The sequence below is a fragment of the Achroia grisella genome, unplaced genomic scaffold (genome assembly GCF_030625045.1).
Source record: "Achroia grisella isolate CSIRO2021 unplaced genomic scaffold, CSIRO_AGI_Agris_v1 utg779, whole genome shotgun sequence".
Lineage (NCBI taxonomy): Eukaryota > Metazoa > Arthropoda > Insecta > Lepidoptera > Pyralidae > Achroia > Achroia grisella.
In genome coordinates this window covers 2,015,856-2,035,648 of record NW_026713019.1, presented here as the reverse complement: position 1 = coordinate 2,035,648, position 19,793 = coordinate 2,015,856, and the positions used below count along the sequence as shown (strand labels likewise).

The 19,793-nt window shown below is 32.7% G+C and overlaps 4 protein-coding genes across 4 annotated transcripts; 2 read left to right on the top strand and 2 right to left on the bottom strand.

Annotated features, from left to right (window-relative positions):
* Positions 1–2,638: 2,638 nt before the first annotated feature.
* On the bottom strand, positions 2,639–4,939 carry LOC131850827 (uncharacterized). Its single transcript, XM_059201191.1, has one exon. The coding sequence runs from the start codon at positions 4,937–4,939 to the stop codon at positions 2,639–2,641; it is 2,301 nt and encodes a 766-aa protein (XP_059057174.1).
* A 4,767-nt stretch (positions 4,940–9,706) lies between these two features.
* On the bottom strand, positions 9,707–10,468 carry LOC131850802 (uncharacterized). Its single transcript, XM_059201165.1, has one exon. The coding sequence runs from the start codon at positions 10,466–10,468 to the stop codon at positions 9,707–9,709; it is 762 nt and encodes a 253-aa protein (XP_059057148.1).
* A 4,374-nt stretch (positions 10,469–14,842) lies between these two features.
* LOC131850835 (uncharacterized) lies at positions 14,843–15,574 on the top strand. The gene has a single exon (XM_059201202.1). The coding sequence runs from the start codon at positions 14,843–14,845 to the stop codon at positions 15,572–15,574; it is 732 nt and encodes a 243-aa protein (XP_059057185.1).
* A 1,067-nt stretch (positions 15,575–16,641) lies between these two features.
* Positions 16,642–19,781, top strand: LOC131850712 (pescadillo homolog). Its single transcript, XM_059201045.1, has 6 exons — positions 16,642–16,789; positions 16,861–17,094; positions 17,177–17,548; positions 17,736–18,456; positions 18,793–18,983; positions 19,456–19,781. Exons 1-6 carry the CDS (start codon positions 16,766–16,768, stop codon positions 19,729–19,731), a joined length of 1,818 nt encoding a protein of 605 aa, XP_059057028.1. The 5' UTR covers positions 16,642–16,765; the 3' UTR covers positions 19,732–19,781.
* The last annotated feature ends 12 nt before the right edge of the window (positions 19,782–19,793 follow it).

Below are 19,793 nucleotides of genomic sequence, written 5' to 3'. Positions count from 1 at the left end.
AAATGAAAATTTTATCTATTTTTGAAGAATGAGTATATTTAGTTACAATTTTAAAAACTTGTAATAGGGAGAATTAAATGTAGGTATATAAATATAGGAAAATAAAATATTTCATTTTTTAAACTCATTCAATAATTTTATTTATATAAAATTATTACATATAACATGAAATCACTGAGACTTTTTGATCACTGTTATTGATTGCTAATTGAAAAAGATTACCCTATATATTGTCTAATTGTTTATATGTTTTTTCCCCGTGATAACCGGTGGTTTTAAATCAGTTCGATTTTGCTTTATTTTTGCAGTATGTTTATCTTGTTTTTTGCTTACATTAAAGTCAGTATATTCCTTATGGTTCTCGTGTTCCATATTTTCTAAAGAAGTCTTTGCAATGATTAATTTCTTGTTGTTGTCATGTGTTTTATTGTTGTCGTGTACTTGATTTTTTGTTTCATTCATGTCCTTTGATTCAGCGCCTTTTTCGTGAAGTTTTTCTAAGGATGGTATTTTATGAGAATATTTGCGATGTATTCTCTGACCTAAAGTACCACGGTATATTTTTGGTGAACATGATACAAGAAGTGGTAATGTACCATCAGGAACAGTATATGGATATGCTGCTATTTGACGAGAATTATAAAGTTCTTGACCATAATACGATGAACGCACAAAAGGCACTGCCATCGTTGGAATAATGTTATTCATTATAGCTCTATGAGACAATTCTTTTATAAAATTCTCTTCGTCTTTCGAGCGTACCACGCGTACGGGTCTACTCAAAAAAAGTCCATTTTGTTTATCTTGAACTGGCAGTGATTCATGAATATGTGTTAGAGAAACAGGTGGTAAACGAGACACCGAAGGTAAACTATTCAATGAAGTAAATAAACTTGGGTCCGTATATGGGTAATGCAGGCCACTGATGCCACCATACGTACTCAATGCGATCTTGGGCACTATATTTCCTTTATTCTTGCGATATATAGCTCTTCTTGGTGTCTTGTTCGACGTATCTTGATGTGATGTTTGTGATTTTGTAATCGATTCTTGTTCGATCTCATGAAAATTTTCGGAGGCGGGCGATTCTCTGGTTTGAGTACAAAGTTGATTTCCAAGTCGATCTTGAGAACAAAAGATAATTGAAGACTTCTCATTAACATTTTCTAATGCCGTGTTACTGATCCCTCCAGTACCAATTCTGGCTAGTGCAGACTCTATTTTCTCTGAGGTACGTTGTTTTATTGTCGTACTACAAACTAAATGCGAATTTACGAAAAGAAATGCCAATACAAGTGATATTATCATTATGGTAGAATATAGTGTAATGATTTTTATGCGTTCAACCGATGACGATGCACGAGTTAAAAATTCATATGAGCGACAACGTACCTAAGTAGACAAATAATACTACGTACAAATTGACACACTCTGTCGCTCTCTACCGTTTATGTTCGCCTTTTCGGTGATTGTCCTAATTGGCGGTTGAATTAATAAAAAATGCATAGTTACCACTTTAATTTCACAACACTTACAAGTTATCGTAAATGTTCAAATATAACAATGTATTACTCATCATAAGTTCACAATGACAATGCATTCTCTCAAATTACATCCAGACCGATCAATACCTAAAGCCTGATGGCTAAATTTTATTGACATAGCTTTAAATTTGTAATAGATATAAAATTAAAACTATTGTTAATGTTCTAGTAAATGTATAATAATGTATTAAATATGGATAGTTTTTTTGCTTTACGACATTCTTCTCTTATTGAACATTACGTACCTAATTAATAATTTAATGAAATACTCAATCAAATTATTTTTAAGCACACTATTATTATTACTATAATTACTTATTATAGCAGTATTTTTAACAGCATGATTATATCTATTTTTAATTAACGTTCTTTACCCATAAATCCATTTCAGAAAAATTTACATGACCTAAACCTTTTTGCAAAACCTAATTGTTAAACGAACCTGACAATGGTTATTCTTGTACGAGATTGTTAGTTTAATATTAGAGGCATCTAATTAGAAAGTTTCTCGTCAGTTCTTCTTGACTAGCTAGGATAAAAAATCTTAATTGCCAGAAAAAAACTCGATCAACTCTATGTTATTTAAAGGAAATGTTAGTTGTACTAAATATACCTACCATTACTTATTAAATACTGATAGCTAACTATTAAGGAGATATCTAAAAATATTACTATTAGATTTTTTATGCTTACCTCCAAAATTAAGTGTGTACAATAAAAAGATGGAATGTAAAATGATTTCAAATGATATCTATAACTATTTAGTATTTTTCTATTGTATTCTACCTATGGAAAACAATAGTAAAATTCTGCATTAATTTTGAATTGATGTATAATTTGCCAGAGGGGATAAGTTATTATTAACTACATAACTATATTGGAATTGTAAACAAAATATATAGTATCAAAATACTTTTATTAAAATGCTTAATAATTTTGTGATGTCTTATTATATTCGGATTCAAAATAAATTATACTTTATTCAAAATAAAATAAATTAGTTCAATAATAAATTAGCTTAATTATAAAATCAAAAATCAATAAAATCGCGCAATGGTCCCATTTTTCTTAAGACGTCAAACTTTTTTTATATATCACTGCTTTTTATTAGTGGAAACTGTGTCGGGCACCAATTTCGTTGTCTTCGAAGCCCGTTTCAGTTTTGTACTTAATTTGTCATTACTTTTTTTAATGTCGCGCTTCATATGAATGTTATGTTCTTCGTTACCTCTATAGGCAGGTATGTTACCACCATAGCTCGTTTCGTGTCCATAACTAGACTTAGTTAAACTGCCAGGCACAACAGAAGGCGAACAGCTAAGCAGCAAAGGAATTGCACAACCACCCACGTTTGCGTTAGGGAATACTCCTATCGCACCAGAACCAGACGTTCCTGAGGCAGCTAGGTTAAGACCACTGCTTCCATAAACGGGACCATAGGCAGACCTTCCTCCATCTTCCTTATGTGTCCATTGATGCATATTTTCCAGTGCCGATTTTCCCATAAAATCAGCCATATTCATTTGTAATGTTGGTTGCATAAAATTGTCCATGTCAACTGAATTGGCGTCTCTCATTTCATTTATTGGAGCTAAATGACTTTTTAGTGGATGTGAATGAATGTGATGACCACCTCCATGCATAGGGTAACCATGCGATGGATGTGAGAAGTGGTGATGGTGACTTGTGTGCATATGTGGATTCATCAAATGTTTGTTATGAAACTCTCCTGCGACTTTCATCTGGCCAATTTCTTCTTTATTTTGGGTATGTTTATGTGGCCAAAATGTTGGATTGTTTGTATCTAGTCCTGTAATAACTGCAGATTTCTGAATGTGCTCGCTATGTAATTCTGTTGGATTTCTTGCTAAAGTTTCATGCTGATTTGTCGTAATAGATGGTGCAAACACTTTATTTTCCATATGCTTGTGATTTAAATTAAAATCTTCAGAGTGTCTGGCTGCCATATCGTTCCAAGCACTTTTTTCTTCTTTAATATGCTTTTCTATATCAACCCAATTATTTTCACTATTTATATGTTTATTCGTAGTCATTGACTCAAATTTACCTGTTTCAGACGATTTTAATTTATTTAAGTTACTTACACCTTTGTGATGATTTTCAACATTTTTAGTACCTTTATTCATATTACTTTCAACTTCATGTGTAGCGGCTTTCATAACGGCGCTCTCCATATTTTTCATCAAATCTTTATTGGTACCTAATTCGAATTTTTTAGACGGAGTTTTCACTAGAATGTCGCTTTGAACATCTAGTGAAAGATCAGGTGATTCGTTAACCGATGATTGAGTATTTTTATGCTTTGTTTCTGGTAGCTCAATTTTCGATTCTTTAATCTCGGTTTCCGATGCCTTCATTTCATCTTTAAGATGGTCTGGTTTCATAGGGTCACGTTTATCAGTATTTGAATGCTGTTCTTTAGATATCTTATCAGAATCAAATTCTTTCAGTGTATTATCGTTATTTTCTAAAGCACTCTCCTTTGTAAATACTTCTGCTGTATTGAACTTTTGATTTAGCTTCTCATTTTTATTTGTCTGTGGAGCATCAATTTGTAATGTTTTGCTTTCTCTGTCCGTGGGTATTAATACATCTTCCATGTTTTTTCCAGTATCCATATTTGTTTGAGTATTCTCCTTCCACTGAGCCATTTTTTTTTCTATTAGTTTAGCGTGATCATTATTATCTTGCATATCTTGTACATCATGTAATGTTGTAGTTTTTAAGTCCATAGACTCTAGATTTCCAAAACTTCGCTGTATGTGGTCAAGTGCCTGCCTTGCTACTTCAATTTCATCATGAAATTCAGTATTAGATGAATCAATTTCTCGTTGTTTATGTGATAACAGCTTAGCACCCGACGTTTGTTCTATATTTTTTAAATCTCTCTGTAGATTTTCTATTGCTTCTTTTGCCATTTTAATACTATGTTCCATATTATCGTCATGTACATCAGCTTCATGCCCAACGGTTCTTCCGCCATTGTGTTGTTCTATATTATTTCTGTCACATAGCTTAACGTTAACCTGTTTAGAGCAACTCTCTTGTGGGTCAGAATGTGCACGTTCTTCTTCAGAATCTCTATATACATAATGTGATCCTCGATGTCCTCCTGTTGTCTTAACTATGATAGGTTTTTTAAAACCAAAGCTTCTTCCTGATGTTGCTGTCTCATCAAATTTCGATGTAAGATGAAGAGGTTGATCAGCGGTCTTAAATGTTTCTGGTTCTGTGAAATGCCGGGATGACTTCTTTTCCCTTTTGATAAGTTCTGGCCATTTGCCTGGCTGAATTCTTCTAAATTCCTCTCCAGTTACTGAGGGAGCTGCTATGGCAGTCGTCGCCAAAGCACAGAGAACCACTAAGGTCTTCATACTGTGCTACTGTTGTTACGTTTGATGCTGGGATCTATTCTCTCGTGGTATTTATACTAAACCGAGTGTAAATGCATTTTGAAAGAAAGTAAATTTATACGTGACAATAACCATAATAAAATCATTAAATTAAAAGATACAATTGCTGAAACAGCGTCTTCCGCTTCGATGTATTAATTATCACGCACGTCCTAAAATATTAACCTGCTGATTATGATATACTAACATCTGATTTATATTGATTTACAACCCCGTAAGGAATCTGATACGAAAGTACAAATAAATAGATAAAAAATATGATGAATTAGATTAAAAATAATTATAAAACTAAGATTAATAATATTATGATTGAAACATTAAGTTTCTTTTTATCTATTTATTTGTACATTTGATGTTAAACTGTTTATTAATAACAGTTATATGTATTAATGTTAAATTAAATTATATCCATCGTTCTGAGTAAATCTTAACCCTATCTTGAAAATTTTATTATAATTTGGTTTTGCTTCTATATTTTTTCTAGAAAGAATGACTTCATTTTTTACTTATTTTTATCTCATCTATTCTAACGCCACGTACCACTTTTTGTAATTATGGAAATATCTTGTGCAGAAATAAGTAATAAATACATAACCTTATTTATATGAAACTATCCCTCTGTAAACAATTTTATTGAATACATTATTAGCTAATTACTCAGTTAATATGCGTAACGTAATTTTTTACACATTTGTGTGTAAAATAAATTGAATTAAGAGACTTTTTAAATCGGTTAAATAGAAAATATACCGATAGAACTCAGCGTAAACCACTCAAATTAGGAACTCGAACTTTTGCATAGCGGTTCTTTACGTAATACAGTAATAATAACAAGACAGTACCAATATGAAAAATTCTCATGAACGAATGAATGCAGACATCTCTTTTTAGGCTGGATGTAAATAGTATTGTGCAACTATCGGCGCTAATAGTGTATGCCCTGGCACCAGTGGAGGATGATTGTATGCTGACCTAACTTCATGCTCATCTTCTGGTGTCCAGCCAGCGTAAACCGTTAGCGCAAGCGGGTTCACCATTCCATTATCATTTATAAAAAAAAACTTCATTCGTCGCTTTTCCAGGAAGTATCGCTTGGGGATCTACCCTTCATTACAAGCAACAGAACCACTAGTTTTATTACTAAGAAAGCCGATGTATACAGATGCATCGTAAAAAACTATGGAGATGTTCAGCTACATACTTTGTCTACCTATTTATTTTATTCAGAATACTTATTAAGACTATTGGGATAAAACAATAATAATAATAACCCAGGATAATTTGCACAGCTCCATTTAGTCCTAAATTAAACAGAGATTGTGTTGTGGGTACTAGAGAACTAATATATATTTTTTTATACATAATTATATTAATTATTGTTTGTTTAATACAAACAAGCATACTCATATATAAAAATATTTTTACCGTATAAGGAATCCAATCCGCGACTATCAAAGTAAGATATTATGTTAAATCCCTAGATCACGGTTTTTAATTTTCAGTACCCCTGTAAATTGTAACTATACGGTCACGCTCTATAATTTATATCATGTATCATATATACCTGAATACATACATACATTAATATAGTAATCCGAGAGGAAACCTTTGTTTAAAGAAAATACTATTCAATTTAATGGTCAGGTGGTTTTTTCCGATTTGTATTTAAATTATTTTTTATATGAATGAAATGGCAAAGCTCACGTTTCAACCACGGTATACATAGAAAGACTCATGTATCCGTCACTTTTTCTTTTAATAATATAAGTTGTAAAATGACCAATAAATATTTTCATAAAACCATACAGATAGATATACCTATAGATTTCATTAAACAATAGGTTTGCCATAACCCGAATAAAATAAAAGCCCTTTAAATAAAAATAATCCCTAAAAATATCCTATTTTTAGTTTCATAAATTAAAAATAGGATATATATATTAATTTCATATTTCAAGATATATATATGTATATGTCGATATAGAACCCTAATCTATTTCCCAAGTAGGAAACTAGTACCTATTGGTAGAAGCTATATGTCCTGCATGTCAAGAAAGAAAGGGGTCAATATAATGAAAAATATTTCATATTTTCGATTTTATTTTCTATATGTTCAATATTTAATCTGTGTAGTATTTCATCGGAAGCTGTTCAGTCCTTATTCTCTGGATGTACTTATTGGAAATAGCTACTAAATATTATATCTAATAAAAAGCAAGGATATTAGTATGTACATATTTACAAGTATCATTATAAAGAAAAAATAAGTACTAAATCAATTAAATAAATAAATTTATTGTATTCATATGAATGTAAAAATCAGGTCAATCACTAGTTAAGGCTTCATTAAACATTCTTATCCGTTTGCTTGGCATTGTGTTTATGAGTTTCTTCATTTTCAGTGTGTACGTTGGTGATTTTAGAAACTAAATGATGTTTATTCATATGCGCATCTGGATGGTCCTCAGATGCTATATGATGGTTGGCTACACGTTCTGCATCCCATTCACTCTTCATTCCAAAGTGAGGTTCTTGCTCATGAGTCCTGTATGCCGGATAAGGTGCTGCAGCTGTTAAATGGCCTGCTACTACATTTGGCGAGCAACTTAATAACAATGGAATGTTACAACCGCCGATTTTTGCATTTGGGAACAGACCTACCGCACTTCCACCATGGACAGTCGAAGCGGAACTCTGTCCTGCACTTCCGGTTAATGCACCCGATCCGTATCCTCCAACATTCAAAGCGGCTGAACTAATAGCTGATTCGTAGTATCCACGAGCTGATGGGTTGACATCCTCTTTCATATTGCCGTCTTCACGGTATTGTGGTGCCTGGTATGGGTGCGGTGATGGTATATTCTGTGGAGCCAAATAAACTGACACCGGTCCGTATGGAATAGACCCAGCACATGGTAGCGGTGCTGCGGGCAATACCGGCGCTCCGTATGATGACGATTTCTTCGTTCTTTGTAGATCGTCTGTAACGTCATCGACTGGTGCGCCGAAGCCTGAGCTTACAATGGCTAGTACAAGTACAACAATCTTCATTGTGAATGGTGATGGTATGTCGTCTACTGTGTGTATTAAACCTTTAAATACCATTATGATCTTTCGTTTACATGTCTGAGATTAAATATCGTTATCTTAATAATCTGCATTGATGATCACGTACATCGCGCCTTTAATAAGATTTAACACGTGCTTTTTAAATTCCTGACAGAAGTACCTACCTACACAAAATTGTTTTAATTTTATTTTTAAATATGTCCCATAAATTCAGATTATTGTACCTTAACAATTTGTATATATTCGATATAGGCAAACTGTATGCACAGCCAACGGGGACATTGCTATAAAATTTGGGTATTAAAAATATTTCAACAACTGATAGTCAAAATCGGTAAAGATAGCGTTTACCGATTTTTATGGCATTTTATCGAAATCTTCAATTCCTTTGTCAATTTACAATATTTTTTCTATCCATTCACATCTATCACGGAACAGTCACATTTTTATTCCGAAAAAAAAAAAAGAAGTTGGTGTCGATGGTAACAGCTATTTAAGCACACCTTATTTTCCAATGGTCACGGGTTCGATTCCTCGCACTGTGCAAACATTTCTATTAATATTTCTGAACTAATACTTAACAAATGTATCAAGTGTATATCCAGAACACATGCTCTGCTTAGTTTAGGGCTAGATGAAGTTGTGCGGATTGTCTTGGGTTATTATTTCCTTTAGTAGTTAGTACACTGTAAGCACCGACACCCAGGGAATAAAAACATACTAGTGCATGAGAATAAATCAATAGAAACTCGTAGGAGTTTCTATCGAGATTTATTAAGTCACAATCTTAAACGTTAGGTTGGAAAGAGAATTCTTAGTAATGTATAATGATGATATTATTGCTAGCAATGTACCATGTCAGGTTGACCTCCACGCGGTTCCCCCTGGAAACCATCGTGATAAATTCTTGGTGAATATGTCACGATGGGCTAACTGACCTGACCTCACGCTAATCTTATCATCCTCCACTGGTGCCCCGCCAGCATAAACCGTTTGCGCACGCGGATGCACCATTTCATTATCATACATAAAAAAAACCATAAACTGTGTGCTAATACAAATTGGTAGTCAGTAAATATTCTGTAATATGTGTAGGTATGTAATGAGATCTGTGGCTATAGTATCTATAGTAATAATAATAGTTGAGAAATTAAAAACCCTAAAAAATAGGATATATTATAATTATTCACCTACCACGGAATACATAATAGTATCTGCCAGGGTTATATTAGTACTAATGCTATGTAGTTAATATTTCCGATGGTCGAGGATTCGATTCCTCGCTGGGTACAAACATTGGTATACGTAAGTATGATTGTTTGTATCGGTCTAGGTGTTTTCTATGTATATAAAGGATAAAAAGTATTCACAAAAAATATATCTATGTATGTATATCAGTTGTCTATACCTATAACACAAGCTCTGCATAACTTGGGACAAGTTGGCGCTGTGTGATTGTACTGAGATATTTTTTTTTTATTATATATATTTTTATATATAATAAAAAAAAAATTATATATTTTTATTTATTATATTTTTTTTATTATTTATATTCTTAAGGTATAAGTAAATTAGTAAACACAATTAATTATTTAAATATATAATTCATTACTAAATATCAATTACAACTATTTACATATAACTATATAACTAATACTTTTACTGGTGTGTGCTAGTCTGATGGCCAGCATCATTAACGGCAGGTAATTGCTCATGAGTCTGAGGTTCCTCTTCGTGATCTTCGTGGAATTCCTGATGAGCCTCATCTACACCTCGGTAAGCATTTCCCGCCGCTACCACAGCAGGACCACCGTATCCGTAACCCTGGGATTTCACCAACCGCCCTGGAACTATCGATGGTGAACAGCTCAACAGAAGAGGAACATTGCATCCACCAACGTTCGCGTTAGGGAACACTCCGAAAGCCGGACCAGCGGGGGCCACAGGGCCCAACGGTCCTCCGCTCAAACTACCCAAACCGCTGCTGGCATGAAGAGCTGGGCCGTAACCGCCATACCTGGCCATCGGAACATGTTCAGACATCATATGATCCATATCCGGGAAGAAAGTCTCGTGTTCTGCTCCGAAATCGTCAGAGCGGTAGTGTGGTGCTCCGTAGCCATACGAATGAGGTGCTCCATAACCGTATCCCGTATGTATTGGTCCCAAATTAAGCTGGTAAGCCGAAGGAGCGACGGCAGGGAGCGCGGCAACTGTTGGGAGCGCTGCAACCGCACCACCACCGCACGGAGCGCTGTATCCACCGTATGATGGGTACTGGGAACGTTTTTCCCGTAAAATCTGAGGTTGTTGGCTGGACAGCACTATATTCTCAGGCTGCTGCGGTGCTGCTCCTTCGTTGAGAGTGGGCGCCCCCGCCACCGAGGCAGCAAAAATACACACAATAACAGCAACCTTCATTGTTACGTTGATTCGATAATGTGGTTATTGAAATTGACACCACTCCAATATTTATACATAATTTTGCTTACAATTATACATTCGTATACAATTACTTAGGTTGCACTCTAAGTATATTTTGCGACACATGACCGAGTATTTTTTGCAAACACAGAATTTTTAATCTCTTTTAATGTACATTTATTACATAGTATGAATGTTTAGTCTAATATTATATATATATGCAAGTCGATTATTATAACACAATAATTGTAATGTGTTGAATATCATAGACTTGAATTTCATAGAGCATAGAGAGCGTTTTGGTCTAGTAGTTTTCTTCCCAACACCAAACGCCGTGAGTTCGATTCTGAGTGACACAAAAAACCTTCGTATCAATACAGATAACATAATGTGTCAATTTATATATCTAACTAACTGTCCAAGTATATCTATAACAACCCAAATGAATTTGAGAAACGGTGGTAGGCTTGCTCCTTTGTACATTAGATTCAAATATACATATATATATACATATATACGCTTTTATTATTACTTTAGGAGAATTACAGTTATTATAAAATATTAATATACTTACCTTTTTAATATAACAATTTTTATCATGGTTCAAAATATGTTAACTTATATACATAAATATGTTTGAATATTGACATTTAAGTATTACGACAACAAATGTCCCACAATGTTGTGCCTATGAAAACATTACAATTATGTCTCAAAGTTTAAGGTAAAGACAATTAATGTAATTGTTGAAAACTTTTATTATTATTTATAGGTATTTATTATGTAGTAACATAATAAATCACTTATTTAAATTTGACCTAATTACATGCTGCTTACGAAGCATAATGAGAACGTAGTAAGTAAAACAAACAAGCACGTCCAAAAATGGTATTACATATACCTAAATACATACATATCTCATATACCTAAACTTCATAAATGATAATAACAAAATGTGTAAAAAAATATTTATAAGTACCAATTCATCGTAATTCAACTGCTTGTTTCAAATGCTGAACTGATTTTGATGTAACTTTATAGTCATATAGATATATGTATACTTGTACATCAGAATATCTCATAGGCTATAACTTGAAAAGATATTGTGTAAATTGTGCGAAATATAATAAATATCAAGTGTGATACAGACGCAGTCGCGCGGTTCAGCTAGTAATAATATAAATTGTGGTTGATTGTCATGCAATATTTTTTGTTTCACAATTGTAACAAATATCCTGATAGAATTATGATTGGTTACCTGGACAGGCCTGTACTGAAATGCACTTCTTAGTATATTCGTCCCTAACAAAACCAGCTGAGCATCGGCAACCCACTCTGCACTCCCATACTGAGGGACAGATCAATTTTTCTGCAGCTAAGAGACGTAGATTAACACAGGTTGGAGGACATTTCCATCCACAAAGAGAGAACTCTTCATTGTTCCTCAGACACGTGGATGTTCTATACGCGATGGATTTATGTAAAAGGATTGTATTGTATATGTAAATTATGTAATGTAGTCGCATTATTTACTAACAATCACGCGCAATCACAAAATACTATGATGTATGTATACTTTTATTGTTATAGGTAATATGAATATAATGCAATATTCTATTATTTTTCAGTACCATACTATAGTTATTACATGCATTTTCAGACGACTTTTGGTTGCGTAACGGTTTTCTCCCGAAGATGACGGGTTCAGTCTCGGACAATACAAATATTTCATATGATTTTTCCTATTGATCCATATGTATTTTCTATACGTTATATAATGTAATAAAAAAGTTATTGTTTCTCATCAGCGTGTTGGTCTATAGTTCCAGCTCTCTTCTAAGGTCTATAAAACATATGAACCTATACTTTTGCTGACCCGGTAAACGTTATATCATATAAATTAATAACACTACAAATAATAATAACATTACATATGAGAATATTTATTGTTTTACGTATTTATTTACCTATACTAATTTAAAAAAATGTAATTAACATATCCATCTCTATCACTTAGGGATATCAAAAATAGATAACAACCCATTTTCAGACCTACCAGTATACATATAAAACTTCATCAAAATCAGTCAAGCCGTTTCGAAGAAGTACAGCAACTAACACAGTGACAAAAGAATTTTATACATGTACTAGCTGTCCCGGAAAACGTTGTTTTGCCATAAAAAAAAAAATTGGGGTGGACTACCCCTAACAATAACATTATATTAATCTGGTCCAATTATAACTCTGTGTGGTTCCACTGTTGGGCAAGAGTATTTTGTCTTTAGAAAAGACCTCTATACCTACATACATCTGTTCATACTTTTGTAATTAAATATAAAGTATTTTATATTGTAGATACAACTAATACATATGGAATGTGCAACAATTCATTTTTGTTGTAAGTACATATTAACGCATGCCGTTTTTGTCCTCGATTGTTGCAATTATTTTAGGTCATCTGCTAGACAAATGACAACGCACTATTTAACACGTTTAGCCACCATGTAATTATTAAGTAGACCTAGATCTAAAAATTCGTTAGAAAAAAAACTGTATTTATAAATGTTTCAATTTCTTTATACTCTATTAACAAATTATGTTTCTATATCTACCAATTTTTTTGGATTATGTAAATTATATAGTGCGTATATAGCTTAAATAGCTTTTCATTTCTTTTTTGTCTTAATTTTTTATAATTTTAGTGCACTAAACCTTAAAAAGATACTTAAAATATTACATATTATTTCTTTCTATGTTACGGAATTAAGAGTTTTCGAATAATATTGAGTTTGAATGAATTAAAAAATATCTTTTTTTTAAATGTATGAATGAGGCATAAAGTAATAGTCCAGGTAGTTTCTAAATGTGGTGTTTAGATACGAACTAAAGTGTCATAAAGTAGTATTCCGTAAACCTGTAATTTTAGTGTACTTTATTCATAGATGAAATGGAATAGATATGTATTAATGTAATATATATTACAATTGTAATAAAATATTGTTGTTGTTATTGTAATCTTAGTTTTCAAATATTATATATAGGTACACCACCTACAATTACAATTGCCTCACAGTACATTTATGAAAATATTATGTATACAAGGAAAAACTTAGATAGTTTCAAGAAACTTAAAGACTGTACAAGTAGAAACTTACGCAATAAAAATAAGCTAATTTTACCTAAATGCCGTCTACACAAAGTTAGTAATTCATTTTATGGTAATTGCGTAAGATTCTATAATAAACTGCCAGAGTCTACGCTAAATCTTACAGAGAGGCAATTTAAATCTTATATTAAACAAATGTTATGTAAAAAAGCCTATTATAAGATAGATGAATTTATAGATGATAGCAATATATAGCAAGAATAAGTTTATTTGCGGACAACGTTATAATTTTAATTTTCATACTGCTTTCTTGATATATGATAGCGTAGCGGCTTTTGTATTGATTGCCGCATGCATCCTTATGTAAAGTGCGAATACTGTAACTACCATATAGTAATTTTTGTAGCTGTGACGTGGTCGTGTGGAATGAGTAGTCATGCTCACTAAAATGTCCAGACATGTGGCGGCGTGGTGGGCCGGGTCAATGGGCTCCCTAAAATATGGTCGAGCGCAGTGATGGCTGGCTCATCCGTCATACTCGTGAACGAGTGCTGCTTGTAGGGACTGGTCTGCTCTTATCACTACGACTGATTTAATCTTATTGCATGATTATATTTGACCCAAAAAATTAGTGCTTGTTGGTAGTTTGTATTCACACGTTTCGACTTGTAAATGTAAACTTACAAGGATTATTTAAAAGAGCAACACACAAGTTTCTTGCTCGTTCTTCTTGTGATGAGACAGCTTTCCGAACGAGTGGTAGATAAAAACAAATTGTTATGACTATTCAAAAGTGCTTAAATTAAGTTTATTTGAATAAATGATTTTCTATTCTATTCTATTCTACAATAATTCTCCGCACCACCTATAGTTGACTTCTAGAAAATGAAGCATGATGTTAAGATCACCAAATATACTGTTATCTTTAGTGTATCAAAATTACACGAAATATATAAATAGTAGTCTATATTCACAATTTCTGACAGATACACATATATCCACATCTATTGGTCAGAGAACACTTTATCAAATCTTGTAATCGTAATTATCATTGTTTGCCTATCAAATATCTCTACATAGAGAACGTGAAAATATGTCCGAGAGTATGAACATCAAAACGTGTCGCGATCAGAACGCCGATTATAATTGTAATTACTTAATTTTATTCTTATCGCAATATCCTTATAAGATTGTATCATATAAAAAGCAAGACGTATTCCTAAATGTGGATACAGTAAATGTTACCGTACATCTGTAACGTAACCATGGTGAACTGCTTAAGTATGTTCATGGCTGTGCTAGCCACGGCTAACGGACATGCTACTTATTGGAACACACCCAACAGTCTCCAGCCTGTTCATGGACTATATGTAAAACCATCTGTGGACGGAACGACAGGGGACCTGTACGTAGCAGCCACGGAAGAAAATGGAGTCAAATCACAATGGTTAACTGACCAGCCCGTTAACTTTCTACCAGCTGCTACTCATACACAACCGATCGCATATTCTCCAAGTATTGCCAGTCCAGAAGAAACAGTGAATACACAGAAACGAGCAGTGGTAAACCCACCTGTACAATACGCCTACGCATACCCAGTACTGGGACAAACTGAAGGTAATTCCGTTGTTCCTTACCCATACCCTACCTCATCATCTAGTCCAGTACCTTCAAATCCCACTGAAATATGCAACAAAGGTGACGTGCCTACCAGAACAACTACAACTTTACCACAATACAACCCTTTTCACTACTTTTACCCGCAAATAATATCAGCCTATTCCAATCTTATGAATCACCTCAAAGAGACAGAAAATAACGAAGAAGAAACTGGCTCAGTCGCGCCTCAATCTCCTGCAGTGTGGCCTGCATCTTATGGATACCCAGTACAATATGTAATGGTAGACCCTAATATGTGGGCACAGGCTCAGACAGCATCACAAGCCTCTACATCTTCATCTACATCTGCTGGTGTGACAGCAAACGACAACGAATAAAAGATATCTAAAATGTATTTAATAATTAAATTTAATAATTTATTGCGTACTTTTAAGCCTATAAAACTGTCATGTCAGGAATAAAATTTTGATTATTAAGTGTATTACTTTATTAATTACATCGTGATTTTAAGTCTTCTTAATTTAAAGGTATCAGATAACCCTCTACAAATCATATAGAGACATCTAGACCCAAACTAAGTTGAACTCGTGTTTTGGGTTCTACATAGACAACTGACAGAAATACCTACTTAAATATTTTTCATACATGATTATATACATAGGAAACATTTGATGAAAGGCTATGTGGTAAATCACCAGGCCTCCGAGCTCGTCAGGACATAATTGTATAAACGTATGAGATTTATAGGTTTCTACGATTATTTTCATAATATTTTATCCTATTCCTAGCCTTTTCTTTCCAATAGTTCTTTTTTTCATATCCTAAATCCAATATATCATTAAATCTTTAAAACTAGCCAACGCATTTTGAAAATATATTTAATTTGTAAAAGATTTTCCTGGATACTGATATTGGTAAATAGGTACTTTCTGTTCTGTTGCGAATGGATACATTCGCAACAGAACAGAAAGTACGTATATATCGAAAATAAGTATCCTATCCTGTCCTATACACAAGAAGAAAAAAACTGCAAACGACTTTTTTTAATTTCACTGATCACCATATAATGACAAACCGAAAAGTATACAAAAATAAAATCTTTAATATATAAAAAATAATGCTGCTTTTAGTAAATATATTTGAAGTTTAGTCATATTTACTATAAGTACAATATAATAAGTGAACATTTATTTTTAAATCTATTAATACACATTGAATTCCATTTGCCAATCCAATGGCCAATCCATGGGATTAAATCCATTCCCAATTAAAAAAATAATCTCAACTTCTCAATTTGTAAATTTAATTGATATTTTTAATTTATATATAGCCTTTGGATTATTTCTTTCGTACAAATCTGAGCTTAAAAAGAAAAAACTGACATTACTGTACTGTCATTATCTGAAATGACAGATTAACCTGACTGACAAGTTGAATAAACAAAAAAAAGTTCTTTTACGTCTGGTCTTCGACCAATTTAGGAATATAATAAATATATTTACAAAATAAAATCGAATACATTAAATATCATAAATAAAACAGTTTATTATATTAAGAAATAACCAAAAATGGTCTCCAAAAAGAAGAAGAAGGTTTGTATAGCCAAAACATGAAATCTTAACACGTGCGAATATTTTCTAACCATAAAACTATTTCATTCCAGTATTCCTCTGGAGAAGGAGCTCAGTTTATGACCAGAAAAGCCGCTCTGAAAAAATTGCAATTAACGTTGAAGGATTTTCGACGTATTTGTATTCTGAAAGGAATTTATCCTAGAGAACCTAGAAACCGTAAGAGAGCACAAAAGGGTCAAGGAGGCATCAAAACGTTATATCATACAAAAGACATAAAATTTCTTTTACACGAACCCATATTATGGAAAATAAGAGAATTAAAAGTAAGTTACAGTAACAGTTTTAGAATTATTTGTATCATTTTAAATAAATAACCACCATTAATTATCTTTAAATATTTCTTAGGTATATCAACAAAGAATTCGACGAGCAAGAGCTATGAAGAAATATGGACAAATGAAAAAGTATTTCAGAGACTATCCTGATATGAACATAGATCATATAGTGAAAGAACGCTACCCCACATTTGTAGATGCATTGCGAGATCTAGATGATTGTCTTACCCTTTGTTTCCTATTCAGCACTTTTCCATCAATAAGACGGGTACCAAGAGACCAATCACTGTTGTGTAGAAGACTTACTGTGGAATTCATGCATGCAGTCATAGCGGGGAAAGCACTACGTAATGTATTTGTGTCAGTCAAAGGTTACTATTATCAAGCTGAATTTGAAGGTCAGACTATTACTTGGATTGTGCCCCATCATTTTTCATTCCAGGTAAATATAAAAGTTTGATCAGATCTTACATTATTATTGATATATAATTGTTTTATTAAGGTTCATTTTAAACTTTATGTACATAGAAATAATTCAAAGTAACTAATGAAAGTTTCTTTGAACTATATTTTGTTTTTGATATATGAAAGCATGATCAAAATTGCTTCAATTAAAATTTCTATTTTAGCCTCAAAGCAAGGATGATGTTGACTTTAAAATAATGTCTACATTTGTTGAATTCTACATTACAATGCTGGGTTTTGTAAATTTCAAACTTTACCACTCACTGAATTTGGTATATCCTCCAAAATTGACATCTGGATTCTCTTCCAACAACGACAAAGATCTTATTGATGAAAGGGCTTATGTGTCAGAGAGAATATCTGCTATGAATATACCACTTGTCAAAGTATCAGGTGTTGGAGAACCTGAAGAAGTACCTGAGATTGATATTTTCAACACAGAAGAAGATCCCCAGAAATTAGAAGAAGCTAAGCTAGAAGCTGAAAAGATAAATAAGTTGAAGACTATGTTTGATGGCATCAAGTTCTATCTTAATCGAGAAGTGCCTAGAGAGCCTCTAGTATTCCTGATTCGCTGCTTTGGAGGCTTAGTATCTTGGGACCGTGATCATTTTGTAGGTGCAACATTTGATGAGTCTGATGAATCTATTTCATACCAAATAGTTGACAGACCCAGTATGGAGAAGCAATATCTCTCCCGTTATTATGTGCAACCTCAATGGGTATTTGATAGTGTGAATGCTAGAACATTGCTACCTATAAATAAGTATCTTATGGGAGCTGTATTACCACCACATTTGTCTCCATTTGTTGACAAAACTAAAGATCAGGTATATGTTCCACCTGAACAACGAGCTCTTAATGATCCAGAATTTAAACCGTTAGGTGAGTATATAGATATATAAAATTAAAAAAAAAACAATCTTTTTACATTATTTTTAAATGTATAATTATTATTCTCCAGAATTTTGAATAAAATAATCTGATGAAAGAGAAGCAAAACTTGAAATAAAGCTACAACGTTGGCTCCACCATGGCATGGTGTGCCTATTAACTTCACAAAGATGTTTTCATACATCACACAAAGTTTAGAATTAACTGAATTTTAATAAGTAAATCTAATTTGTCAGTCTCTGCAGTTTAGCTTTTTTAAGCTTATCATATATTATTATATTGTAATTTCTTATCATATAGTAAATATTTTTTCACAATCTTTGGTAGATGATGATGATGATGATGGTGAAATTGAAGAAGCCAGCGATGAGGAAGATGGAGAACAAAGTGACGAGGAATCTGAGGACGACACAGAGGAAGCTTTAGCAAAACAATATCAGGAAGAGGTGAATCAGGAATCATCTTCAGAAGAAGAGAATGAAACAAATGCACAGAAAAAAAAATTGGCTAAAGAAAAGGTAATATGCATCCATCTCGTAAAAATGGTGAGGGCAAAAAGTTAATAGAAAAAAGAGAAATAATAAAGTTAACAAAGTAAAAACAATATAACAATTCAGTGTAGGAAAGACATAGATATTAATTGTAAAAACAAAAACATTTAATATCTGTAAAACCAGCAATTTTATTTATAAGTGCTCGTTTTACAAATCCTCTCAAAATTAAATATGTCAAAGGTTTTTTGAAGTTTAGTGACGCAATAAATCGTCAGTAACGCTTGACAGATATCAACAGTTTGGGGGAAAAATTGTTGTTATTACTATTTTACATGCAATTTCTTCATATTTTATCACCGTTTAAACTTTCCCTGGACTTCCACAAATATTTCAAGACTAAAATAGCCATTCTCGAGTTTTAGCAAGACTAACGAACAGCAATTCATTTTTATATATATCGATAGATGTGAGGCTAATTATTTGTACTTTTTTTTAGAAAAAGGCTATGGCGGTGACAAGTGGTGTTCCTCACAAGGACAATCCATATGAAAAAGAGATTGAAGACAAACAAGCATTCAGATTACGTGAGAAACTTGTTCGTAAAAAACATAGAAATCTCTACAAAAGCATGAAAGCAGGACAAGAAAAAAGGAAGAAAGAAATATGGCTTCTGAGAAAGAAGAGAAGGCTTCATGATGAAAAAGCTAAAGAGGAAAGAAAATCAGAGAAACGGAAACAAAAAATGCAAGCATTGGAAGCTGCTTCTGCTTAATTTGAGAAATAAATACGACACTTTTAATAAACAATGTTTTTTATTCTATTAAAAATAATTTA